Source organism: Haliaeetus albicilla, chromosome 7 (assembly GCF_947461875.1).
Source record: "Haliaeetus albicilla chromosome 7, bHalAlb1.1, whole genome shotgun sequence".
NCBI lineage: Eukaryota > Metazoa > Chordata > Aves > Accipitriformes > Accipitridae > Haliaeetus > Haliaeetus albicilla.
Window position 1 is genome coordinate 26,627,612 of NC_091489.1, and position 27,133 is coordinate 26,654,744.

The 27,133-nt window shown below is 44.7% G+C and overlaps 1 protein-coding gene across 4 annotated transcripts in view; it reads right to left on the bottom strand.

The window, feature by feature from the left end:
• Positions 1-1,763: 1,763 nt before the first annotated feature.
• The window catches only part of WDPCP (WD repeat containing planar cell polarity effector), a 159,825-nt gene continuing 134,455 nt past the window's right edge, over positions 1,764-27,133 (bottom strand). For 2 of the 4 annotated variants that reach the window (XM_069787456.1, XM_069787457.1), the window contains exons 16-19: positions 19,848-19,983; positions 11,710-11,810; positions 10,133-10,161; positions 2,780-3,814 (exon numbers count right to left, since the gene is read on the bottom strand). In XM_069787456.1, coding sequence (XP_069643557.1) covers positions 3,764-3,814; positions 10,133-10,161; positions 11,710-11,810; positions 19,848-19,983 — 317 coding nt within the window. In that variant the 3' untranslated portion in view covers positions 2,780-3,763. Of the gene's footprint in view, positions 1,904-2,779; positions 3,815-5,795; positions 10,162-11,709; positions 11,811-19,847; positions 19,984-27,133 lie in introns of those variants that run through there. The other 2 variants (XM_069787458.1, XR_011325437.1) reach the window with 2 other exon arrangements.

Here is a 27,133-nt window from a genome sequence, read left to right on the forward strand (position 1 = left end):
AGACACAGCCAGGATAGGAGCTGAATTTTGGGTTTGGTGACACGGTCCTAAACCTCTTCATCCAGCACCCCACAGCGTGGCTGGGCCTGGGGTCTGCTTCGGGGTTTGGGTGCTCGTGTCCCCCAGGGGAATCCCCCCCTATTTGGGCACCCAGCAGCACCTGGTGCCACAGCCCAGTGGCTTCTCCAGCATCCCCCACACCACAATTTGGGCATTTTTCTTGTCCTGCTCGTGCAGACCTGGAGTACGGCAGTGGGGCCGGTCGCTGAGCTCAGCTGGCGGCAGGGGCGCAGAGGAGACCGATTCCAGATCACATCAAATAATGGCTTTGCCCTCAATGCCTGGTTTCTTTTTTTTTTTTTTTTTTTTTTTTTTTTTGTTGCATTTCTCCTAGCCTTGGTGTTTCTTTGAAGGTTGACAAGCACGACTACGAGCAGGAACAGCCGGTTTGCTGGAAAACAGCTAAAATTGCTTATATTTTTTCTTATATCGTGTAGAACCCCCTGGAAAAACAGCGGGGTGACTAACCAGTGCAATGCCTGCCGGTGAGCCGAGCGTGGTCAGGCCTCGTCCTCCCTCTGCCATCTGTGGGTTGGTGCCAGCAGTGTGGGCAAGACGCAACTTGTGCCCGTTGGTGGGTGAGCGTGGGCCAGGGAGGGTCGTGCCTGGGTTTGAGGGGAGGGGGCCCAGCACCCTTCCCATTTTGCTAGCAGCACGCCCGCACTGCTGGGGCTTGGGCGGCCGAGCAAACATCTCCCACCGTGGGCTTCCCCGAGGCTCGAACAGGCGCTGCCGTCCCGAGCACAAGTCTTGGCAGGTAAAGCAGCACGCCGCGGCGGCACTCGCTGTCTGGTGCCCAGCTCCAGGAGCAGGCGCCGGCAGGATCGGGGGGCTTTTTTGGGCAGCCCAGCTGTGAAACAGCCACCTGGGAGTCTCGGGTGCCTCACGTCCCAAGCGAGAAGGCTGTTGGGTGCACGGCTATGATTAGTATTATGCATTTTTAAATAGCATTTGCTGCTGCATCATGGTGCTGCACTGAGCACACCAGCAGCCCAGGGGCTGGTGCCGTGGTGCCAAGATGCCGGTTTACCCACCACAAGCCCAGTGAAGCTCCTGTCTCTCGTCCTGGAGCCGGCAGCTGCCTCCGCACATAGGTGCCTGCTCCAAAGGCACGTGGTGCTTTCCTGCCTGTAAGTCAAGGGCCAGGATTTGGGGGTGGGGAAGAGGGGCAAAGGGGGAGAATACTACCTAGCTTGGGCTGTCGTTATTTTTTATGCTTGGTGCTTCACAGACCTGAAATAATTTATGATCTATTTGCTGTTATCAGAGTACTTGCTCTGAGTAGAGTCCCTGCTTGGAAAGCTTTGCTTTTAAACCTTCCGCATGTGGTCGGGAGCTGTGACAGGTGATGATTTGACCGCCCTTAGCGGTACCCGGCCATGCAGAGGTGGGCAGAGGCTGGGCAGGGCTCCTGCTGGCTGGAGTGGCCGACTGCCGGTGCGGGTGCAGGATGTGCTTTGGGGATGCAGTGTTATGGACGAGCATGAATTAAATTATTAAAAAATTACAAATTATAAGTTTCAGGAGATGTACCCACTAACACAACTTACTGCAGTTATTTTGTAGACAGCCTTTCTGGCAGGGCGTAAAGAAAACAGATGATTACAGCTGAATAAGGAGCCATCGCACCCGACCATTTGTGGTTTTCACTGTGCTGACCTCTACATTAGCCAGTCACTGCTAATTCATGCACTTTGAGTAGCAATTAATGCACATAAAATCCCACATTGGTTCCAAACCTGTTTTGGATTTGTCAATAAAAACCTGCCGGTGTAACTCCCAGCCAAGGAACCTGCTATACTGGAGAGCTCTTCTTTCATGTCGTATGGTCGAGCACAAAAAGCTGCAGGGAAGGAGGAGGGTGAAAATGGTCAGAGGGCTGAAGCCTAAAGGAAAACATATGCCAGTTTCTAGTTAAACCCCTATTCAACACTTCTTTTTTTTCCAGGACAGACAGGACTTTTCCAAGAAAGCCATGAGGATTTTTTTTTTTTATGAAAAACTGCAATTTTAGGAAACGGCATTCTGGATCTTATGTACATTTCTAGTATCACTTCCTGTATATTTTTAAGCTGAAATCCTCTTAGCATGCAAAGTAAATAGATTATGATATACTGAAGGATTAAGAATCACTGTCTGGTGTCAGATTAATCCCTCATATAGACCATCACTTGTACTGACAGAAATATGGCTGCAATTCAGCAAAATAGCTGTACGGCGAAGCAACGCATGGCAGCGTCTTATCCAGAACAAGCATGCGATCGCTGTGGTCTGTTGTTGCGCCGTGTGCATTTCAGAAATTAAATTTAAATCTATAGGACAATAAGGGTGCGCTCCCCTCGAAGTGCTGCGCAAAGCACAGCCATTACAGGCACAGCTCTGCATGGGGAGGCGATGCAGCAGCCTGCTCTGTTTCAAAGCTCTCTTTATTAATTTTTCCCTGTTGAGTGTACAAAACCCTATGCAATGCAGCCCATTTGCTCCCTTCAACCTGCAAAGCAAAAAATCTCCTTTGAACATATTCATGGAAAGGTGCTGATTCGGATAAAGTGCCGAAATGGGTTGGGAGTTCTTCTGGTGCCATCAAAATCGCCTGTCGTGCAGCAGAAATTTAGCAGGATTTTGGCTTGTAGGGGAAAATGGCTAACCAACAGTGAGCACAAATATTTCATTTGGGTAAATGCAGAATTTTTGTTAATAAAATACTTCTAATAGCTTGTGTTGGTTTTTTTTTTTTTTTACATTGTGCTTTTATTTTCAGTCCATTCATCGTACAAATTTGTTTGTTGTACAAAACCGATTTCAAGAAGCTTGCCGGTTTTGGGTGGAATGGCTTTGGAACCACCCAATGCACCCCAGAAAGCTCAAGCTTAACCCACGCACATGCCTATGATAGAGTACAAAAATCTGTGTCCGTACATGCTGCGCCCAATCAAATGGGGGGAAGAAAGACCTGCGACGATGCTCACTCCTCTCTTCACCGTCATAAAAAAAACTAGAGGGCTGAAACAGGTTACGTTACCTTCTCAGTGCATTTTCTCTTCGTGGTTAGAGGAGGCAGATTAAAATCTGGACTCCAATGGAATGATGTTTAAGAGGCTCCGCGTCTTTTTTTCAAGGCAAAATAATGGTTATTCAACTAAGATGATATATCTAGATATGAAAATTGAGAGCATTCTTCGAAAAATGCTGCCGACTGTGAAAGGCTGCTCTTTCACAGAGGTATCCTGAGTGAAGATTTTATCTGCTGGTATCTCAATAGGACGGTTTTCAGAGCCTTAAGTGGAAATTCAAATCTGCCTCCAAGTGAAGATTGTTAAAATATATAATGCATAGAGAATTACAGACTTTCTCCTGAGAAGTTTATGGATTCATCCAAGACCTCCACCCCCCAAATTTTTCAGCATTGCATTTGTACAGTAAATGGGGGTCCCCAATTACTCGCTTTTTTGAAGTCTTTGAACGACACAATGAAAATGTCACCAAACTGCCCTCCATAAGCAGACATGGGGCAGTTTGTGCATGGACACGTTCGTGCTAACTCAGAAATAATTTGGAGGTCTAAGGGCAGCATATTTTCTAAGCCTGGTGTTTTGTCTTCTTCTAGTGGTCGGATCCAGGGCTGGCTGGAAGTTTGCTGAAGGGCTTTCTGTGAACTTCACCACCTCTGTGAGGTTTCCCCTACTTTGCTTTAGCAGTTCAGTCACACCAGCCCAAAGTGCACGACTTTGAGAGACCCACTGTCTCTGGTCTCCTGCAGGGGGAAAGACAGGCAGGATCAGGCAGGCTGCAGGGACAGGCAATGAAGGATGGAAACACGGGTATCGGAAACACCATCCCAACCCAGGGAGAAGAGACAATTGCAGACACTCTCCCCATGTGGCCTGGGAATGGAGGATGCAGCCCGAAAGCAGTGGAAGCTGCCTTGTGGTTCAAGGTAAGGCACCTCTCCCCCTTTTTTAAGCCCCTTTGCAACCCCCCTCCCCTGCTGCTCTTGGGGAAGCCAGGGCTGCAGCTCCAGAGACACCACTCTTGGTGTCCTCTGCGGTGGACATGGGGTTGGGATGCAAGGGGCTGGGAGCGAGGCTCCGCATGCCTTTGAGCCCCTTCCCCGGCGCCTGGAAGCTTATGGGCAAATGTGAAACTTTAGATTTTTGTTACCTTTTAATTAAAACATACTGCGAACACCACAAGGCTGGGTTAACGCCAGCGGGTAGCAAGCCAGGTTTTCAAAGTTACGTGGGGATAGCATTTTGCGTTCCTCACACAAAGCATGACATGTGATTTAAGCACAAATTCGTGCTCCTCTTCCTGCGCTCAGTGCCTGTGCAGGGTGGAAACCCCAGCCCTCTGGTTTTGCAAAGGACTTGAGGATGGGGAGAAGATGTGCCACAAATAGAGGTTAATTCATAACGCAGGCTAGCGTGCCTGCAAAATGCATGAAATATACTTTGCCTTGGAAAGTGCTGTAGTCTAGTGAGTCATTGCTTTCTTTTGAATTACAGATGAGTAGCCAGCCTTTCACGATGCAAAGAAAAAACTAGGTGTGGAGCTGAAAACAAAGGGAAACGTGTGTTTGTCCTGTCTCAGAGGGGCAAGACATGCTGGCTGGCGTGGGAAGGGGGGTGGGCTCGGCCCCAGGAGGTGGCTGTCAGGGCTGTGTCAGGCTGCGGGAGCGCTGGCGCGAGCAGACAGGACTCGTGAGTGACTCGCTGCTCCTTGACTGCAGGAAAAAGGAAAAAAAATTACCCTAACAACTCTTGCAGCTTCATAAGGAACCTTTACAGAGCAGCAGCTCCATCTCATGGCATGTGCATTTCACCACAGAGATAAAGATCACCCTCTGAAACAGCATTCCTGCGTACAACCTCCCTACCTCAGCACGGAGGGAGCAGTAACAGTGTGATGGCTCAAAATGAGCACTCTGTGGACATCGAGTTTTGTTTTCAGCCCAGCGCTTGGCACTTCCCTTGCAGGGAGATAGCTGGAGGTGTCTCTGCCACAATATGACCCCCTGTTCATTCTCGGAGGTGGTTTGAAGATTATGAGAATGCGTCCCCAACAGCCCATCTGAACCAACGCTTGCATCCCAGACCCCACAGGGTTATTCCAGTGCTGAAAACTCAAACAAACTGAAACACGGCTTCACCACTGAGACTGCTGCTTAGGCAGGTGTCTTCAAGGAGGTTATGAGTTGCCTTACTCAGCAGCAGCCCTCATGGGGGGGCTGTGTGTATGTGCCTTGGGTTTTGGGTGGCTGCAAGCTTTCTGTGGGCTCTCCTTGCTCTCCAAATGGCACTTGTTGGAGGCTTAAAAAATACGAAAGATTTTTTTTGCAGGGGAGCCACAGCAGTAAAGCCTGGAGGTGCAGCAGCGGCTGAAGGTGGCTCTCTTTTCCCTAGAGCTGTGTCAGTGCCCGATGCAGAGGGGTTTCTGCTGGTGCTTGCTCTGGAGACCGAGGGAATAGGTGGGAAGGTGAAGGCAGGCTGGAGGAAAAAAGCCTCATGTTTGACCATTTAGAGTTCAAAGCTGTTTGGGTAGGTCCCTGTTGCTCAAGGCTCAGGGTCCTGAGTGCATCAGATAGATACCTGACCCAGGTTCTTAGATTCACAATTTGTGCCTCTGTCTGGGGAGAGGTTAACAAGAACTCTCATCCCACACCAACCCAGCTCTGTAGACCTACCTAGTTGCCTTTTTTTTTTTTTTAATACTTTTTAAAAAACCTATTTGCAAACCTCTCTGGTCACACCACAGCAGACTTGGCGGTGTCGCGTGGGAAGTCTGTGATGTGGCATCAAGCTTGTAAAGGTGTTTAATGTTAATCAAAGACTGAAGAGCGATAATGACTGGAACCCTCTTCTGACATCTGCATCTTTTCTGATGTAGCACCCTGGCAATAAAAGCAGCTGTAATAATTTGACAAGAGTTGATTTTCATAGCACAGGAAGAGGGCTGTCCAGGAACAGGGGAAGCCAGCACTGCAGTGCTGCTGCCTATGGTAATGAGCAGCTAGTCATCCAGAGAAGGAAAACATGAATATCCTGACAGGAGAGCATCCACTTGTGCCCTGGAGAGTTCGGATCGTGGGGCTTTGCATGGTAATGATGTGGTCCCGCTCTGGCAGGCAAAGGGAAGAGCGGTATGGGAAGGCACACCCTGTAATTGAAAAGCCGCTAAGTCATCCTGGACCTGCAGGGATAGCAGTGGATGGAGGCAGTGGTTTGCTCGGTCTCCCCAGGTCTGAGGCAGAACAGAGGATCCCTTTAGTCTCCTGGAGCAGGAAATACAGAGAAACCTCTTCCCCGCACTGCCATATCACTCCCAGGAGGCTACGCTTTTTCTCCTGGGGATTATCCTCAAGGGCATGATGAAGGTGGGAAAGGATGAGAGTGGGAGAGAGAGGAATAAATGGAAGAGCCATGGGGAAGTATTTTAAACACCTGTTTGTTCAGGTGGAGACTGCGTGATTCTAGGCTGCAGGAATGGCTGTGTGGAAGGACATACCTGTTGTTAGGATCCATAGGTACTGCTCCCTTTCACTGGAAATGCCTTGTTTCCCTTGGATAGCATCATATTGGACCTTTATGGCTGATAGGTATTAGCTGAGTGATAATACATTAAAACAACCATTTGGTAGCCATAAGGCACCACTGGCTTCAGCATCTCAAATTGCCATAAATAAGATCAGTCTCCAGTCCAGAAAGGAGAGAGCAGTTGAGATTCACATTTTCCAAAGGGTCTCATTTGTACCGAGGTTGGTGATCAGGTTGTTTGGAGACTTAGTTTTGCTTCTCTAAGGCTGGGTGCTGCTAAATAGAGACTCTTTGAACCAACCTACATAGTTTGCTCAAGATTATCAAATCCCAGAATAACGCAGGCCGGGAGGGACCTCTGGAGATCACCCTGCTCAAAGCAGCAGGAGTAGGCTGGGTCTTGAGCAGCATGGCCCTCAAGGCTACCCTCATCCCATTTCCAGCCTTTCTTGGAAGACAGGACTGAACATGAACACCAAATCCTGACCCCACCAACTACTGCAGATGGGATGCATGCTTCTCATCTGCTTCGCCCCTGTTGCTTGAAGAGCCGTACCCATACGAGCCACACACAGGGCAAGAAAAGCTGCAGCTTATCCTCACACCTCCAGCAACTACCTACGCTGTCCCCACCTTCATCCCCAGTGATGGGATCCTCCGGCCAGCGCTGATCCCAAACCAGCTTGGCAAAGCCACGTAGCCTGCATTTGTCCTACCTGCGATCTGAGATGGCCACAGCAGCCCTTGCCCACCATCGCCCATACACCAAGGGGCTGCAGTGGGAACACGTGCCCTGTGCTAACATAAGGCCACTGGCACTGCTGGGGGGGGACGCAGGCGGCCCCTGCGGTAGCACAGTCTTGCCTCTGAGCCACCTCTTACATGCTGTAGGGCTAATGCTTTCCTCTAGAAAACAAATCTTGTTCAACTACTTGAGCGTTGTTTGGCTGTGTGACAGCCAGCTGCTCTGGCAGGTGACTGGGAACATTTTGTTGCATGATCTTCACAGTTTCAGGGAGGAGAAGCTTCCTCATAGCTGAGAGTGGCAGCAAGCAAGGAAGACTCGTGTTATGATGGACCTACAAAAGATAGGGTCCGTGTCAGATACATCCCCACTGAAGCCGCCATGGCCATTTGCACCGGGGATAGGTCACTTCTGGCTCTAGCCTTTCACCAACAAACTGGCAGAGCAGGGCAAAGCAAATCCTCCATCTCACAGCTGCAGAGATCTTCCTGCAGAATTGACTGTGCAAGAAGGGCTGGGTTTTGGGTGTGCTTCCCTTGCGTGGCACCAAGCCCGGTATTGTGAGGGCTCCCTCTGAAGCAACGTGCGGGAAGTGGTGGTGGAGGGATGCCAGCCCGGGGGAGCAGAAGGGTGAAAGTGGGACCTCAGGGACAGGCTGTCCATCAAATGCTGGCACTGATGCAGCAGGCTTGTGGTGGTGTCCAGGTGTAGAGCTGGCTGACGGTGGGTTTGAGCTGGATTTGGGATGGGTTGAACTAAAGCCAGAGGTCAGTCCAGCTAGAAGGAGCTGCTCTGATTTGCTGGGTGCTGGTTCCTGCATTGGTACCCAACTGCTGCAAGACTTCTGAATTTCCACATGCCATTAAAAGTCAGGACAGAACAGTGTTGTAAATGTATTCCCAGAAATGCAAAGTTAGTGCTTGGATGGTTTTTCTACTCAAAAAAACCTGGTGTGCACAACAGGCTCCCCCTTACCCAGAAAGTCATTTGCCTCTGCAGTCCAAGCACACATCAGAGCTGCTGCCTGCCTTCCCTCGGTCCCGTGAGAACCAGAGCAGCTCAGCGAGGATGGAGGTGCCCCATTTTCCTGTGCACAAGCAGCTCTGTGATGTATGGTGAAATCAGGGCACCTCCACTGGGGTCGCAGAGGTCACACTTTGACCCACCAGCTTTTAGCAATGGTGACCGCTCAGCTGCAGTAACTTATTGGAACCAAAGGATGCTTTAACCGCTCCCTTGTGTAAGTCCTTAATGATGTGATGACAAAGCTTTCTTCTCTGTTTCACTCTCATTATAGAGCCTGTATGTTTGCGCTTGTGGATTTTATTGTGATAGTCCAGAGCTTTCAAATTAACTTCTCAGTTTATTAATTCAACTGCTTACGTGAGGACAAGGAGCATCTTACATGTAGCTCAGGGAAGGAGCAGTTAACTGCTGAATAATCCAGCTGCAAACCCAGGAGTCCCACCAATGTCTCCAGACAGTCACTGCTGCTATATTTTACTTTAGTCTGTATCCTGAGGCCAGCAAAGCCATCAAAAGGCTGCTGGGGACATCCTTTGAGTACAGGGATTTCCTGCCAGCACGACCCCGACAAGGTGAACTCTGTCACCTGCTCCCCAGCCTTTCCCCATCCTCCACCCAGTGAAAATGTGCAGGGGCCTGCAGGAGGCTGCAGAGGTGGGGCTGGCGCATGTTGTTCTCCAATGCTTTGGGACTGGTAGAACAGCTCTTAGAGCACGATTTTACTTGGCACGGACTGGTTTTGTATGAAAGAAATAAATAAGTGCCATCCTGCTCCACTGGGAGGTTGAAGCATTTCCTTTCCTTTTTTTTTTTTTTTTTTAAATGATCTGTTTGTACCGAGGCCAAACATTGAATACTTCGGCCTCAAAATAAAAGTTTCAACAAGAACTGTAATTGGGAGGAGGCTAAAATACAGGCATTCTTGTGCTTTCATCCATGCTGCTGTGAGACAGCTTTTATTTATTTTATTTTATTTTATTTTATTTTATTTTATTTTATTTTATTTTATTTTATTTTTTCCTTTAAAGTAGAACTGAAGGACTGCGTTGGTGCTGCATGCTGCTGACTCATCAGCTCTGCAGACAAGATTGCCCTACGTATGTGCTCTATACGCACCCCCACTGACACCCAACCACCTGGGGCACCAAACTAGGCTAAGAAGGAATGTCCCTACGGGAGATGGGGGTAGCTGAAGGATCTGGGGGACGGGGTAGGGTGTCCCTGCCCACATGGAGGTCTTTTCCTCCTCTCCTGCCCCAGTGAGCTTCTCGCAGGCTGGAAGCGCGCAAGCGCCCGAGCCAGCTCGGGAGAGGGAGGAGGACATAGGACTGGAGGCTGGCGGTGGGGGAGGGGATGGTCCACCTTTTTTGGCAGCACCTTGCAGTTAAATCAGCTTAAAGCGATCATGAAACCATAGGGTAGTACTTCACTCCTCTTTACTGTGGTCTCACTCTTGAAAGTGCCAATACGAGCGCCGGCTACTTTGTGTAAGATGAATGTGGATAGAGGACAATAAGTTCTTTCTTAGGTCCCATCCAACAGGCATTGGATAATAATGATAATTTTTTACTTTTATGCGCTGTGCTCAATTCAAAGCTGCAGACGAAGCCCTGCTCTAGCAGTGTGTTATAGGAGCATTTCTACCAATTTCAGCAAGAGCCCTGCAGGCAGACAGCTTGCAGGGACAGGCTTGGGGAGTTTCAGGAAGCTGCAAAATAGAGTAAATAATAATAAGCAGAAATAAAAAAATAAATCAGAAATGGGTTACCTGCTCTGAAGGAACTGCTCTCAAATTTCCTTTAAAAAAAAGAGAAGATCACCATGTTATTTACACTCCGTTTAACTTGCTGAAAAACCCAAACAAACAATGGTATGGTATTAGGTAACTCTTTCACTTTTTTGATGGGACACAGCTATTTTATATCCTGTTATTCAATGGATGAATTAAAATATTTAATATATTGCTTATTCAAGTCTATACATGTAGGATATGTGTATTCCCTCAAACACTACACCAAGTTAAAGCAACCATGATTTTTGCAGATAGGGCCCTGTGGAGACACAAGGCCAGTGATGGATCGGGGTTCCCACATCGTCCCAGCTCGGTGGGGAACTATTGCAGGCGTGGGATGCGCTGGTGTGACAGAGCTGTGGCTGCAGCACACCTCTCTACCTGCAGCGGGGTAGCTGCGGGGTGGTGGAACTCACTACAGGCTGCCTGCCTGAGTGCTCGTCTTGTGTCTCAGGAGGGTTTTGTAGCCCGTATGCTGTCAGGTTGCTGCTGGAGGTGCTTGAGGATGAGGCTTCGTGTTACAGCTTGAGCTGAATTAACAGCTGCCAACATCAAAAAGAAGTCCTGCTGCAGGCAGTGTGCTTCTGCCCCTCACTTGGTGTTGTCTGTGGTGTCCTCTGATCCCCAGGCAAAGCAGTTTGGTTCAGGGGATGGACAAAAGCCCATGGGAAAGAAAACAAATAATTTTTTTGGTTGGGTTAATATGCTGGCGGCTCCCTGTGTGAACCCATGAGCATGGGCAGAAGGCGGTGGTGAGGGGGAAGCAGGACCTTCTTGTTTTGATGGTGGCAAGCTGCTAGTTCAGCTTCACTGTAACATGGAAGCGCACCCATAGCTGGCTTGTTTGAAACTATCTATTTATTTCAGTTGTGGCTATAGGAACCGCAGTTACGCCTCGACTTTCTGTGTCACTGCGCCTGAAGACTGGCTCAATTTCTACATAGCTGTCAGTATAGTGATGGGACACCCGGACAAGGTGGAAGATAAAAGTCCTCGTCTCACCCCTTGTGCAAATACTCTTACATATCCCTGCCTGGCTGACTTTACAGGACGAATCTTTAACCATGACTTTCTCATGCTAGACTACTCCTCTATTATACTGTTGCAGCACTATGCCTTTTCTATCATGGCGATACCAAACACTGCTGAAGGAAGATGGCTGCGTCCATTTACACCAGAACACCCTGCAGAAGTAGTGTAAAATGCTGCTTCACAAGCCATGTAACTGGTGAGGCTCTGCTGCTGCCATTGCACACCGAATAACAGAGCGACAATGACTGAAACTAATAAACACTTTGCCTGTCTTAGTTAAATGATGAATAGCGCTGCAAGATAAGGAGATTCATATGATCAGTTGATTTATTCTACGTTGCGAGAGCTGGTAGCCGAGTCTTCATGCCTCTCCCTGCTAGGTATATGCAAACCAAGCTCACGCTGCAATGCCACTGCCTTATTTTTCTTCCTAGATCCAGGTTCTTTTTCAAGATACTAATCACCATTATTTCTAGCCTCATCCCCTTGTGCATATTTGAAAGAGAGACTCATTCACTTACCTTCGTGACTACTGGACAAGGGTTTCCCTGTTAGGGAGGCAGGGTGACGATCCACTCCCGGCTTATGCTCGGTGTCCTCTGCCAGTCTGCGGCTGGTGGGTCTTTGAAAACAAAACAGAAGTGATAGGAGGGGAGGGAGCAAGGACTGAAGAGTTGGGGAGACACTGCATATCAGAGCAAAGCTGTTTCATTTGTTTTCTATCTTTTCAAGTACACAGCAGCCTGCGTAATCCCCTGGCTACAAACTGTAGCTCTTTTTTATCAGATGCCAGTACGTTTGTTGACTGAGTGTCACTAGGATCACTCATTTGGCCCTGCAGTCGCTCCAGCACCATCCTGTCATTCAAAGATGCGGTGTAAAGCTGGTGTTTTCTGGAGCAATTAAAGTTTTGTTAAGCAGGACAGGCTGGGGATGTGCAACACATGTAGCAGGTGCCTGGCACTGTGGCAGCCCTGCATAGAGGTGGTCGGGCGGATGTCGGGAGAGGAGGATGTCAGACCCAAAAGGTGGTGCTGATTTTCTGTGATTTTTGCAGTTAAACCCTGTTCCCACACCACTTCCATCACTGAAATCCAAGCTGCGGAGGAGCTGCAGGGAGGAGAACACCAGCTATGTGTTACGGAAAATGCATGGATGGATTTTTTTTCTTTTTTTTTTTTTTTTTTTTTGGTTTTGCTAGTCTCAGTTTCTTCACTCATCATTAATCTCTGCTTACGTAGGTGTGTGGCAAGGCAATCCATTCCCAAGGCAGTGGAACTGGAAATTTGGAGGTCATCTTGTGCTATCCTGGCTTGCCAACTCACTGCTCGTCCTGCCGTATGCAAACTGCCAAGTGCCCAGTGAAGTCCAAGGGACTTGCCTTCGGCAAGAATGAGTCGAACAGGGAAAATAAACCAAGCCTCTTATGCCAGGCCAACTGGGAACCCCTTTGGGGGGGATTGTCCTCACTTGGGTGGCTTTTCTTCCTCTGTGGATGTAGTCATGTTTGACTCAAGTAGTGTTTTACTCAAGGGTGGCTTTCAGATGTGACAGCAGTGTAGTTGTGAGAATGAAAATGTGAACGTTTTTGCGTGGTACCCAATTTGTTAACTGCCACAGTGTGAAATCTCACTTGCCTTTGATAATACAAATAATACATTCCAGGCATAAAAAGCCCTTTATTACTGATGAGAACCTAAATAATTAAAGAAAAAGCTCAGATTTTCCCTGTACCTTTGTCTTCACACTACCAGTTGGGCGATAGCTAATGCAAGCAGCTGGGCATCTGTAAAGCAACTAAAAGCAACTCTCCTCATCAGCTTTCCCGAGACATTTTTAAGCTGCAGTAATGCAACTCTCCCATCACGCTAAGCTTTATTGGTTCAGCAAAAGAAACTAAGAAACTTCATTGGAGACCAGATTATGCTGGCTGCAAAAACGGAGGGATTCTTCTGCTCTTCGACCCCATTATCTCCTCTGTAGTGTCTTGATCAGCTTTCTTACACACAGCCTCGGATTCTGCTGAGACCTGCAAATTGCTTTTTTGGCTGCCAAATTGCCATAACCCTTCTATTTTTATGTTTTAAAAGAGCTTAAAACCCTCCATCCTCTTTGGATGTGTCTTTAAAATTGACCAGTACTGGGAGGATTTCATGTATATCCAAAGGCTTAGAAGAAGATGTTACCTCTACCGAGCTTCTAGTTTTACAGTCAACAGACATGAAAAGCCCAGCGGGGATAAAAGGAACTTAACCAGTTCTGTCTAATGCATATAAATCTACCTAAGAGCTCAAGGCACTGGAAGTACTCAATGCACTACATTTCTCTGAGTCTAAGATACAGAAATGGGTCTTCAGCCCACATGCCACATGTCCTAATTTGATGCCAAGTTAATATGAATTAAGAGACTGAAATGAATAAACAAGGTCAGTCTGGGCTGGGCCAAGTTGAATCAATGTAAAATAATTGTCAGTATTTTCTGTCAGCAACACTGGTTTATCTTGGCTGGGGATTCTCGGCGCTATAGATTATAAAATGTTTTCAGTGGAACAGTTGGCAGACATTTTATTGATTTTTCTTTGTTTTGTGAATGCTGGAAAAATTTCCATTAAGTATACACGCTGCTCATGTGACGAAGCCAAATTGCTTTTTCAAACTTTTCTTTCTTCAAGTGTGCTAATGTGTTAATACGTTAGCAATCTAATTTAATCAAGAGGACCTTTGTCTGGAATCAAGAGGCCACAGAGCACACCTCGATGCATCTTGAGTACTTATGGGCTAATAAGAGTTAATTTTGTATTTTCAAGGTGCTGTACGTACACTGACTAATTAATTTGCCCAACACCCCTTTGAAGTTGGTAACATATTATCTCCATTTTACAGATGTAGAAATTGAGAGTGCATCTTTGCACAGAGCCACACATATTTGCCCACTGTCACATTCTCGATGCACGTGAAGCTCCTGTTGCCTTCACCCGGGCTAAGCAATGGCAAAGAATGAGAAGGGAGGCTGCAGCAACAGGGCAGGATTGGCACTGCTGACCTGCCAGATCCCACTTCTGCGATGAATTTCCTACACCACATTGCCACATCCCTGCAGCATGCCTCTTAATAGAGTTACTTTGGAACTGAAAATTGCTAGGACAGATAGAACAGCTTGTAGGATTACGCCTGGACCTGTGGCAGACCGTATTTCTTGGCCTATATTCCTGCTATTTTAAGACCAGGTTTGCTTCCTGGTTAAAGAGGACTTTTGAAAAAGATAATTGATGGTGGAAGAACAAACAGAAGTGCCATAATAGTGATGAATGCTTATTTTGTTTAATTGCATGAAACAGTGGAGTAAGAGTAGGAAATCCATTTAATGTTTTTTTTATTATGTGACACACAAAAGGGGATGCAGTGGGATAACTCTAATTCTCTCTTTACACTGATTTAATAACCAACATATACAGATATGAAAGACTGTCATGCAGTTTTCTCTTAATGCTTCCTGAGGTTTGATCAGCGATGCTACAGATTCAAAATACATGCTTCTGAGCTTAAATAAAAGCCTTGTTGAGAAGTAGAAAAGTATTTTTAAGTACATAAGCAAGAGGAAAGTTTTATGGTAAAAATCACTGTGATGACATATACTTTTGCCTTCTATCCTAATCACTGGTATTAAAATAAGAGATATCCTGATTAAAATAGGAATAGTTTTTGTTTGGGGGATGGGGACAAGTTAAATGGATAATAAGCTAAAAAACCCTCCAACCCAGCTTCACACACATCCTGACTCTACCAACAAATGCAAGATATTTAAACCCACACTGCATTATGGTAAGGAAACAGAATGACACACTGTTGAGGAGGAAACCCACACTGCAGTTACCAATGCCAATGGCAGAGGAGTGAGTGCAGCCATAGCTCTGTGCTGACTCTTATGTGCCAAACTCTGGCATGGTCACAGGCAATCACTAGTTGACTCATCCAGAAAAAAGCTGTCCCACAGGGAGCCAGTCAGTTCCTTTAATGCATTGCCAAGAGGATCAGTATGCTACCTTGGTCCTCTGAACAACAGCGTCCATACCTTCTGAAAATATTTTCCTCATTTACAGGCAGCAAAAAGGTTATGCTGATCAAAACGTTTCCATAAATAGATAACAAGAATAATGAGAGGACAAGAACTGCTAGATTATAACATATCTGACACTTGGAAGGAGAGAATGGCAATGGCCAATAGCAAATGTAAGCCAGAGATGAGAGCTTTCTCTTGTAAAATTATGCACTGGACTGTGCACTGTTGGTGGTATTTAACTGTCCTGTTCATGTTAGAGTGAAAGAAATCATGCAGCAAACAAAATGACTCTGTCTGGAGTGTTGTCCTGAAATCTTTATTGCCCATAACTTACTCTGTGTGTGTGTGCATAGTTTGGAAAGTTGACTACAGTTCTCCTCTGACAGCCACACTATTGCTACTTTCATAAAATGTCATGGAGGTAAGCCAATTTTCTCTGTCTGTAAAACATATTTTAGTTTCAAACTAAGTTCTCTGCTTTCTGACTGTCAAGCCAAGAAGAAAAACCAGACTTAGCCTAGAATAAGTTCTCCAGGAAATAAACCCTTGAGACTATTTTATGAATGATTATTTTGGTTCCAAGCTTTTCTGTCCCTGTCTCCATCCCAGGCTATGGCTTTTGTTTCTAGGCAAAGGAGATGATGACGTGAAGAGTTAATTGAAGTGATTTGTTAATCATGCAGCCTGAAAACTGGGCTTCTGTTACATATATGCAGATGTCAGGGTCCCTGAAGGGCGTCAGTAACAAGGTTTATTAAGTAAGTTAAACAGAAACGTTTTCTGCTAGTCTTCACAGGGCCCTTGCCCAGGGCTTCTGCCTAGGTGTAATTCATGAAATATGCCTCAGCTGTCCCAAAACAAGGTTCTGTCAAAGTTGAAATACAAGAAAGAAAGAAGTCTGGGTATGTGCTGGAGATGAGCTTCCAGAAACTTGGGTGAGATGCAGATTTGGGACATTATCTGGGTCTGACAGGGGTGGTAGTGGTAGAAATGCAGTAATATGTAGGTTAATTGATTTCATGGGTTTGGTGTGACTAGTTGGTACAAAGACGTAAAGCCAAGGCAGACAACAAAAGACTCTGGGAAAGAAGAAAGAGCAGTCGTGAATACTCTTGCTGAACATCTGCAAAGTCCCGTCATGGTGTCTTACAAAGATTAAGGGAACCACTGCTACCCAGAAGATAGCAGAGCCTGGGAATACTTGAATTCATGCAGGCCAAGTGCACAAGCGGTGCTACTGGCTTTGTGTGACTTTCAATTAACTTGTACAGATAAGGTTATGGCGGTTTTATTGCAAGATTAATGACACTGAACACTGATGCTCAGTTTGCAAAGAACAGATTGATTTTAGGTTGGAAGGGAGCTCTGGAGGTGATCTGGCCCAATGCTCTTCTCGAACCAGATTCAACTGTTCAGTTAGATCCAACTTCAAGTTTGCTTCAGCTCAGGTCTGTGACCCAGCAAGGACTTGTGCAGGATAACAACAGAAATGAACCATCGGCACTGGCGAGCATTTGGAAGGTCAGAAAGAGAGCAGCAGTACATTCCCTCACACTAAACTTGGAGCAACACTCCAGAGCCCAGATCTGAGCTGACTCTTGTCGTATCACCAGCAAGGGCATTTGCTGTAGGAAGTCATGGTATGCCAACATGCAGGGGATGCAGCAAACAAAAGTTAAAGGCTAACCTTGTTCCCCAGACTACAATCAAGTCCTCAGAGACAGTATCTCAGGGATTTAAATGATGCTGAGGAGATAAATCAACAAGTTGCCTACAGTAATACATATAAAGCATGGCTGAAGTGACTTGGCCAAGACAGGAGGCTGTATTGTGCATGGGGTTAGGGAACAGAGAAGAAGAGTAGTAAATCTATTACAAAAATGGAATTTTCTTCTGTTTTTCTTGAGGGGAAAGACTTCAGAAGTAAATAGGAAACAATTCAAGACGTACATTTATCTCACTGGTGAGCAGAATACATAAACACTGAAGACTAGTGTTAAACAGCATGAGAAATGGAGAAAGTCAATAATGAAACAAAAAATGACCAAGCTAATGAATGACAAAGGGCCTTTACAGGAGAGAGAATGTGTCCTGATTATTGATTTTGAAACTGCAGGTAGTGGTTGGAGGCTGGGAAGAAGTGGACAGTGGAAATGTCAGATATGAATTTGTGATGTGGAAATCAGTTAGAATAATAATGTTGCTGTGCACTACCAAGACACTCAGCTGCAAGCACTATACAGCTGCGATTTCATAAACTTCACTGCGTTTTAGTAAGGTGTTGTCGCCATTTTTTGAGTGAATTCACTGAGGCAGCAGAAAGCAAATATGATTTAATTTTGGGTTCACATGTTGGATTGATTTAAAGAAATTTCCTCATGTGTTGCGTAACCATCTATCCATTATAAACTGTGTCCTCTGCTCATGTCTCAGATTAGGCAGCCAAATCTCTAGTAATGCTGGAGTATCTTGGCCAGAGAGATGAAACATTACAACGACTGCAGAACTGAGAATGTCTGTGTTTATGTAGGTTCCTAACACTGAAAACCTGTCTTTCTTTATACAAATCTCTTCACATGAAGAAATCTGATGCAGACTTGGCAGCAGACGTATTGTAGAAAACAAACTCTGTGAAACTGGAGGCAAAACGCAAGCCACAGTTACGTGCTTATAACCATCTGTGGGTTTTTTTAAGCACAGAGAAGAGGTTGTCGGAGTCACCTGTGCCTCAGCAGGTGACCTTCCCAGCCAGCTGGTGTTGTCACAGGGAGTGCCTTTAAAACTCAAATTCGTGTTGGCAGGCTTCAAGCTGCTATGGCTAGCCAGGGGGGCTGTGAGAAGTTTTCTTCCACAGCTCTGCAAGAGGCCACCAAAACCTCCAGCCTCTCTTGGAGGAGGTCAGCTGCAAGCACTGGGTGTCAGCAGACGGAGGAGCTGATCGCATGGGTGGGGAGCTTGCTTTATACTCACCAACCTGGCAAGGGGCAAACAAAAGCCTCAGGAAATCCCAGCAGTTTACGCAGCTCCAGTGATTGCAAGGAGCCACTCGTAAGGCTCAGCAACTTTTGGTAGCCCACCTGGGCAGGTGCAGGTGAACATGGTCAAGCCAGGAAGCCCAGGAGTAGGAGTAAAGTTGAACTCTGCAGTCTCTCTCCCAAGATGCCTGATGAAGGCAGACGTGGGACTGCCAGAGATGTGTGAGTCATATCAACCTCCAAAAGGGAAAAGGTGAGCTGAAGGGAGGATAGTGTGTTTATACCTTGGGATCAGAGGCATGTTGGGATTAGTCTCTGCTCTAGCGCTCTGTTAAAGGAGCTCCTTTTATTGGAGCACTTGGAAAGTCCTCTGTAAATATAGTGTCCAGCATGATCTTACTGTCTTTATTGTTTGGCCATATCAATACGGTGCTATCTCCATCCTGAAAGTTAGGACAGAATAATTATGCACTGTATTTTTAAAAGCAGGCCCCATCTCCAAATCCATTAGATAGCCCTGAAAGCTTTAGGCAGTGTTCTGTATCCTAAAAGTTGTAGGCTATATACAAAATAAATATTTCACTAGTGGTGTGCAGCTGGTATAATAGATATTATATCCAATACTGCAAAAGCCCAATCTCTTTATGTGAGGAAAGACAGAAAACTAGGTAATATACAGATGTCCAGAAGGAGAAAGAAATGTGTTTCTTGCCCACATGAAGAGTGTTCAGCATAGTTATATACAAATGGTTGGGATGATTTGTCAATGTGAAAGTTCAATGTTGTACTCACACTAGATTTACTAAAAATGTTCCCACATACAGTAGGCATAGAGAATAAAAATAAGTGCACCTGTAGACTCACTGGGAACAAGCAATTGTTTCTTTTCTATCAAGAATGCATGAAGAAAAATAAGAGAATTAAATGTTTTTTTAATCCTTGCAGAAGAGCTGTTTCACTCTAATTTCATCTGTTGCAAGGTGGTGTGCTGCTTCACTAGCAACAAAAGCATTGAAAAAAACCCCCAGTCATCAGACCTGTTGTTTCTCTCATAATAGGTAAGTTTCAGGTTTTAATCAACTTTGGAAGAAGGGCACTCTCAAAAGATCATCCCAGGGATTTTGATCACAGGCTAGTGACGAGCTTACAGAAATCTGTAAAGATCATGTTAGGTTTTTAAAAGTTCTGTTTGCCACCTGTAACTGTTAATTTGCTGCATTTTCATTGCTGTATTTCTCCCTTCTGCACATTCATCAAGGAAGGCTGCATTTGCCCAAATGGTTTAATTCAAAAATGGTTGTGCTAGTGCATATTAAATGCTCAAAAACTGTCTATGTTTCTGGAGATTGCTTTGTGTCCATGCCATGTCCTTTTGGCTTCCAAGTTTTACTTAGTTCCTGCTTCGTGTCTTAATGTTTTATTGTGTTTACAGTCACGATGCAGATGACAACTGAGGTTGTGAGGAAAGGTCAGAATATCAAACATAAATTTCAGAAGTATTTTAGTTATTTTTTCTCCCTTCCCTTCCATTTTCTGTTATGGAAATACAGGATTTTCCTTGCCCTTACGAAACATCTTTGACAGACACAGAAGTTGCCCGGGTGCCCTTTCCTGTGCCACTCACCTGCAGGACCAGCTCTGTGCTGACGGTCCGATGGCTGGACCAGGAGCAGGCAGGTCACGCTCTCCTCCCTGTTCTGAAGTTTGGTCAATGAAAGCTTCATGAGATGAGTCTTCTTCGTCTGACGGCCCCAGAAGTTCTGTTAAGATGAATCAAGATAAGATATCAGGCTTAGTTAATGCCAAAGTACCAAACAAGTTGCCGACTGTTTGTCTTAGATGTCAATAAGGACAAGGGTGTCCTCTCTTGTAATGGATCCAGTCGAATGGAAAACCACATGCTTATACAGTTTTCACCCTTGACTTTTCCCCTTGAAAAGAAGGCCAAGTAGCTAACAACCAGCAACAATAACACATCCAAGTGTTTTTGGAAGGGAGGGAGTGAGTGTGCGTTGGCTTTAGTTAGCAAGGAGGAAATGCCTTCTCTAAATTGTCAACTACAGAAGGTCTAGCTGGCTGCCAAACGCTGCTGTGTGTGAGTATTTCACTGTTGCCATATGGATCCAAGTCTGAGCAGTTGGACTCTTCCCCCACAAGGCTATGTGTAACTCCTTCCTTTAAAAATGAAGACTTTCCTTAGTTTTGTTTCAAAATATTTTGGTTCACAACCAAGACCTGAACTCTTCAGGTAGGTGAAGGAGAGGTTTTCAATTCTGAAGTTCCAGTCTGAGCCCTTCGGGGAAGGAAATTGTTTGAAAATACCTGAGCCACCAAAAAATATAGAGGAGGAATTGCATATTCTAGGTGTGAGACTTAAAATAAATAAAAAATATAATCAAACCCCAGGCTAGCAGAGTTTGGATTAAGGGAAAAAAATCCTGTTACAGATAAAGACTTTAAAAGATTTTTCTCAAAATTGTAAGAACCTTTTGCGTTTTCTCTTTTTTAATCCTGTTTTTCTCCCCTTGTTCTCTGCCTTCCCGGCTCCTGTATAAGCTAATCTGCACGATACCCATGGTAACACCACGGGCAGTGCGAAGAATATAATGCTCTTGCGAGCGTTGCCATACTGCTAGTTTACATTTTGGCCAGAGACCCAGAATGCTCACCAGCTTAGGAGGGCAAATCTACTTGTAAGCGTTTCTGAATCTCCGAGTACTAAAAAGCAAATGCTGTTAAGATTGCTGCAAACTATTTCTACTCTTCATGCTACCTAAATATTATTAGCATCTGCGGTGCGCGAGAGGGTGAAGTGTGGCAACCAATTTGGCTTTTTCAGGTAACTGATATTCTCCGTCTGGGCTGCCGTTTGCCACACATGGAGAAACGTGGGGAATTGCTGAAAACAACCAACTCGGTCAGGGGCAACACACCTCCAAGCACGCACACCACGTTACAATAAATAAAGGAGCTAAACTGGCTCTCATACAATTTCTCCTCTACCTGGAATAAAACATCCAAAGAAAAAAAAGGAGGGGAGAAAAAAGGTGTTCAAGCAATGCTCTACGTTTAGGAAACGTGACTCAAGGGCAAGTAAAGTAGGTTTCTCTGGAGATCTCTTCTTGGAGCCTGTTGCAGAACGAGCAGCCGAGAGAAGGAGGGGAGCAATATGGAGAACTCACAAAGGCACAGGAGAAACTGCTTTTGATATGGGTGAAGAACTCTGGGAAAGGGCTTAAACAAAATTCCTGTTGATGTGTGTGGAGGCAAAATCCACCATACCTCTCGTGGGACAAACTTTGACAGCCTCTGCTTGGGAACACAGCTCTCACTGCCATGCTTCCACCTGCGAACGGAGTCTTTGGTCCTGAAGAGCTTCCCTCTTCACTTGGTCTTAGCTTTTGAGGGAAATGTTTAACCTTTTAGTTTGCTAAATCTCAAAGCTAAGACTTACAGTGTGAGGTCAAGCTGGTGTAATCAATCTTTTCTTCTCTTTTTTCTTTTTGCACCTACTCAGTAATGTCTAAGGTCTATGTAACCTAAAGTTACAAATTTTCACCAATATATGATGATCATGGCTTCTCCTTAGACGTCACTTCTGAGGCTGACCTAGCTCCAAGGAGCAGTGGCGTTTCAAAACGTAGAACACTGAGAGATGCCCAGAGAGGAGTGTTTATTGAGAAAGGAAACAAAATAGGATTGGGTCAGCTTTGTCTTGATCTCTTTCTATCATACTATTAATTTGCATTTTCTCGTACCTGCTGACAACCAGACCTGAATAAATCACAGCCCTCTCACGTCAATCACTTCAGTGTAACTCACACAGGTGCTCTGGGTAGGACCTAGCAGTTTTGTAATGTGGAGTGGGCTACAATCTGGATGTATTCAGTCCTCGTGTGGCATATTTCGAATACATGAACACTATGAGCAATTATAACCATGGCTGTTGACTTTGATATTTTTGCGCTGTGGATGCAGCAAAGCTACACCTTGTTAAATAATGCTACTGATCCATAGGAACCTCATGGAAAACAGAGCAGTCTGTCATATGCAAGCACACTTGTAGCCAATATTGGGGGATGAGGGGGGTTCTTACCCAAGGGAGTGCAAAAAGATTTCTTTGCATTTTCATATCTAAATTAAATATCTGAAACTGACCTCAAGTTACAAGGATTGAACCTATTCTAGTCTGGGTATACAGCTGCGGTGTTGCAGAAGAACATTAGATAGGATCAGATGCCAGGAGTGGTTTAAAGCCACAAAACCATCAGATATGAGCTCTAGAGTAAAGAAATAAACATTTTTGTTGTGGGACATTGGACTGTGTTGCTTGTGAAAAGTGCTACAGCAGGAAAAACAAATGCACAAGGAACACTGTTTAAACAACACAGCCCTTCCCAAATCAGAGGCAACATATCCCACATTTAATTATAAAGGGAAGGATTTTGGCAACAATGCCATAGAGCTGGGAGAGGGTGGTGGTCCTCACATCTAGATGAGGGCTCTGGCTAGGCTTTGGTGCTTAATAAAGACTTGACTTTGTGCTAGCATTGGAGGTATCACAAGTTGCACCCAAGATTTCATATTCAGGTAATCTGGGATCTTCCTTTGTGTTATTGCACAATAAACTCTTGCTGGTTTTAATTTTAACCTAGTATTTGCTTATCATGTTAGAAGCTGGGGATGTGAATCTGAATTTGAATTTTAAAAACCTGAGAGTTGATATCGCAGCTAACATTGTTTTTTGATCACTGAACTCATTTATCAGATAAAATAGTATGAATTATATTGTGCCAAAAATCTTTATCTACAAAATCCCATTTGTCATGATAAATATTAGGATAATGTTGTCCACACACAGCCGTACAATGCACATTCTGCATTTCCAAAATTTGCTGATAGCCGCTATTGCTATGTCTAGCGCCTGTCTGAAATAGCCAAATACGTTTCTTTACAAGTCCACTAAAATTTTTCCTACGCTTTAATGAACAGGATGCTCTCTGAACATCATAGGCACCTGATGAGCTCTCGTGCCTTCCCTGCTCATATATGTGTCACTATTTAACCATATCTATTCTCTTTTGGATCTGTGTTTGCAAATCAGAAGCTGTTTCCATTCTCCAGTATCGTCCACTGGACTTTCAGGGATAAAAATGCATTTTAAAATGTGCAATCCTGTGGCAAAATGAAAATCTTCTTTTAATATTGTTTGCAAAATTGACAGCTCTACTTAACAGAAGCCATTAAATTATTTACAAAGTAGCTGCTGCTCTTGTAAAAATATAGCCTTTTTTGGGCATGAAAAATAAACTAGTTGATAACTGAGAGATAAGCCATTTGACTTCTTCTTTGTGTGCTGGGCATGGTATGCAGAGCCAATTCTGTAGAATCTGATGTTTACAGAGAAATCGTAATGTACGACCTCCTTAGGCAACAGGGACACAAGAAGCCTTTAAAACGCTGAAGCAAGCATTTAATCAGAACTCTTCATGCTGATCTTTGAAAAATTCAATAAGTTCAAAAAATGTAACTCCTTCTAAAGATAAAATACCATTTTTTTGCTTCAGGAGTTGCAAATATATCCCAATGAACTCCCAGTGAACCACACAGACTTCAGACATACTGCTCTTTTTAAAAAAAGAAGAAGTAAACAGTAGTTTTTCTGAAAGAAACAAAGCAAGGGTGTGAAGAAATGCAAATGGTTAAGAACAGCAAGTGCTGTAAAACAGTATAGTTTAGTAATAACCCAAACAATCTTTTTTTTAGGCATTTAAACAAATTCTTTTTTTTACCTGAATAGCTATTTCCATGTGAATGAGTTCATATCTCCTTTTATTATGCATTAACTTTTTATTTTATTTTATTTTATTGTGATTTTTTTTTTGTATTGGTTTGGTTTGGGTTTTTTTAAGGCAAATGACTGTGAGATTGAGCATGATCTCATGCATTATCAAGTTGCTCCACCTTAACTCTGCCCCAGGTTTTCTCAAATTACATGAAAGTATTTCTAAACTGACTAAGATTCTTTTGGTATCAATACTAGTGGGAACTTCCATTACTGACTTGAGTGTGGTCAGCTCTTTTTTCTGGTTACAATTGTTTTCCTGAAAACGTCTTTCTAAATAAACAGATTCTAATAAAATCATTCAGTTTCAACAAATTCCTGCAGGGAAACCACACAGCTTTGCGTGTGTGTGTGTGTAAAAATATAACTCTAAACTCCTCTGCTTCTTTTGGTCTAGTTTTCCATGACTTCTTATTTTTAGATTATTTTTTTGTTGTTTTGTTAATTCCCAGTGCTGACATGTTTTCATTTGACAAATATAAACTGTCAAAATACTGTTTTTATAGTACTTTTAAAACTCATTGAGAACAGCTGTTACTGTGGAGAGAGCTGGAAAAGATATGTAAATCAGAATATCTCCCATTTGTGTTGTAATTTAACAATTTGATACCTGAGAAGATAAGGCACTTCAATCACTACTAAGTAGAAGCAACCATTAATGGTAGCATAACATGGCATTATTTCACTAGTTGGATACTAGGCATATTAGCAGCAGCAAAACTGTTTCAGTGGGTGTGCCAGGAAATTTAAGAATTAAAATAAATTTATGTGATAAAACTAAAGAAGTAGTTAACATTTATAAACAACTCTTTTTTTTTTTTTTTGTAGCGTAGACAGTTACATTTCACTTAGCAGTCTTCTGCAGCTTGCAGTGAAACCTGGCTTTAAAACTTTCTGCAAATGGAAATGCCAAGTCTTTACTAGCTCCGGCTGAGATTTCAATCTCTACTACTCATTTGCTCTGCTAGAATCATACACAAAATTAAGCTAACTACTATATAGGATGAATAGTTCATTTTATATCTCCCTGGAGCCTAAGTAATCAGGTTCCTTAGGAACTACCCTAGCAGTGTCAATCTTATTTAATTTAAAAAAAAGAAGGCGTGTCTTACAGGGTGATCCAGATGTGGTAGTACCAAGCTGTGATGGGTTGACAGCTGAGAGAGACTGAATAACCAAGGATTTCCTTCAATTCCAGGCTCTTTCACTTCAAAGGCTTGAATAGTGTCCCAGCAATAGAGATATTGCACCTCTAGATTTTATCGGGTTTCCCAAACTATGTGAAGTTTGCCTCATAATCTTGGCAGCAGGCAAGCAGCTCTCCTCTCGGTTGCCGATGCATGTTAACAAGCTGGAGTGCCAAGAGACAAGATGAGCAACCTAAGGCTGCTACTGCTCAGCAATTACAGCAGGCACAGGAGAGAGGACATTCCTGGTGACTAGGCATTTTCTTTGTTTGGTAAGTGGTATTTTAGACCAGGTCTTTGTTCTTTTCTTTTCTTTTATTTTCTCTTTTCTTTTCTTTTCTTTTCTTTTCTTTTCTCTTTTCTTTTTCATTTTAAGTGACTATCTAGAAATACCTGTTCTAAAGGAAAGCTGGGCAAAAGCTGCTGGCGAGCAGAGACATTCCCATTGTTTGGGGTGAAGGCTGCAGCAGTGGAAATGTGGGTGCGTGCTCCGGAGCATCTCAGTGAAAGCATTCAGGGAAGACCTGATTATTCTTAAGCGATGCTCTAGAGACTCCACAGAGGCAAAAGTGCCTCTGGCATTGCAAGCCCCAACCCACAACGGGCAAAGCAAGCGCTGCTGAGCTTGCGTGTTCCTTCAGCTGCTCTTCGTGACGCCCGTGTACTGGGCACACCCTCTGCTTGGCACTTCCAGCCCAAGGACCAAGCGTCTCCGCTCCCGGTTGCCGCCCCCCAGGCATCCAGAGCAGGGAGATCTGCCGGCCAGACTGGAGGCAGGTAGGCTCAGGGGAGAAGAAAACCATTTCAGGGGGTTAATTGAAAGAGAAATACATCTGCAAACACAAGATGCAGAAAGGAAGCCTGCAAATAAATGCTGCCAGCTGGAAGCCGGCCAAACTGATAAAGCAGGAAAGAAATTGAGGGTTAAATGTTTTGGATGCTGAAGGCTTGGAGTTCAAAGAGGAGCTCAAGGAAACTCCCAGCCACCAAGTCCATAGAAAGATGCTCTAGGCAAACACAAGCCTTCTGCAGGACAGCTTTATCCCAAACAGTTTCCAAAAGGGAATAGTTCGGACAAATGGTTAAGGGATATCTTTTAGCGCCTGGGAGATCTTGTGCAACGGAAGACGATGCCCACAGGTGAGCTATGGCTGAGGGGTAGAAGTTGCTTTCCACAGGGAAATGGATGAGAAGTGCATCTTCCTATATTGGGTTGGAAGAATAAAGTGTAGCTGTGGATGTATTTTCATTCCTTGGTAGAAAGAGGCAGAAGGAAGCTGCTCCTCCAGGCCAGGAGGTGTGGGAAACCAGGCAACGCTGGCAGTCACTCTGCCTTCCCTGGAGCATCAGCTCCTGTCCACATCAGGAGGGGGTACTGTACCTGATGTCAACCCAGTTTTCACCAGGTATATAAGGGCTGAGGGATTGCAACTAGAAACTCCTGCCTAAATCCCAGGGAGAAAACACCATTAGAAGGATGCCTTCTTTTCCAAAGAAAATCTCTGTTTTAGGTCTGCATGGGCTACTGTTTTCTATGCAGTGGACTGGGGGTAGGAAAGCCGCATTTTTCCACTGGACCAGGAAGTTGTACTCAAAACAGAGGATGGGACAAATGGTGATGTGTCTCTCTGATATAACACTCTCTGTGCCAGGCCCTTCCGGTGGTTTTCTGACAAGGACCCTGGCTATACAAGATGACCACCTTGGTCTTCAGACAGCCTTTTTTTTAATCAGCTGAGGTCGGAGTCCTTTACAAATGAGGTCTGCATTGTTATCCCACGCTACAACAGGGTACAAGAGTGGCACGAGGACAGCAAGGCATGGCTGCGTAACACTAAGGCTCTTAGTGCAGAAATTACATTTACAGGTGGGAAAGTC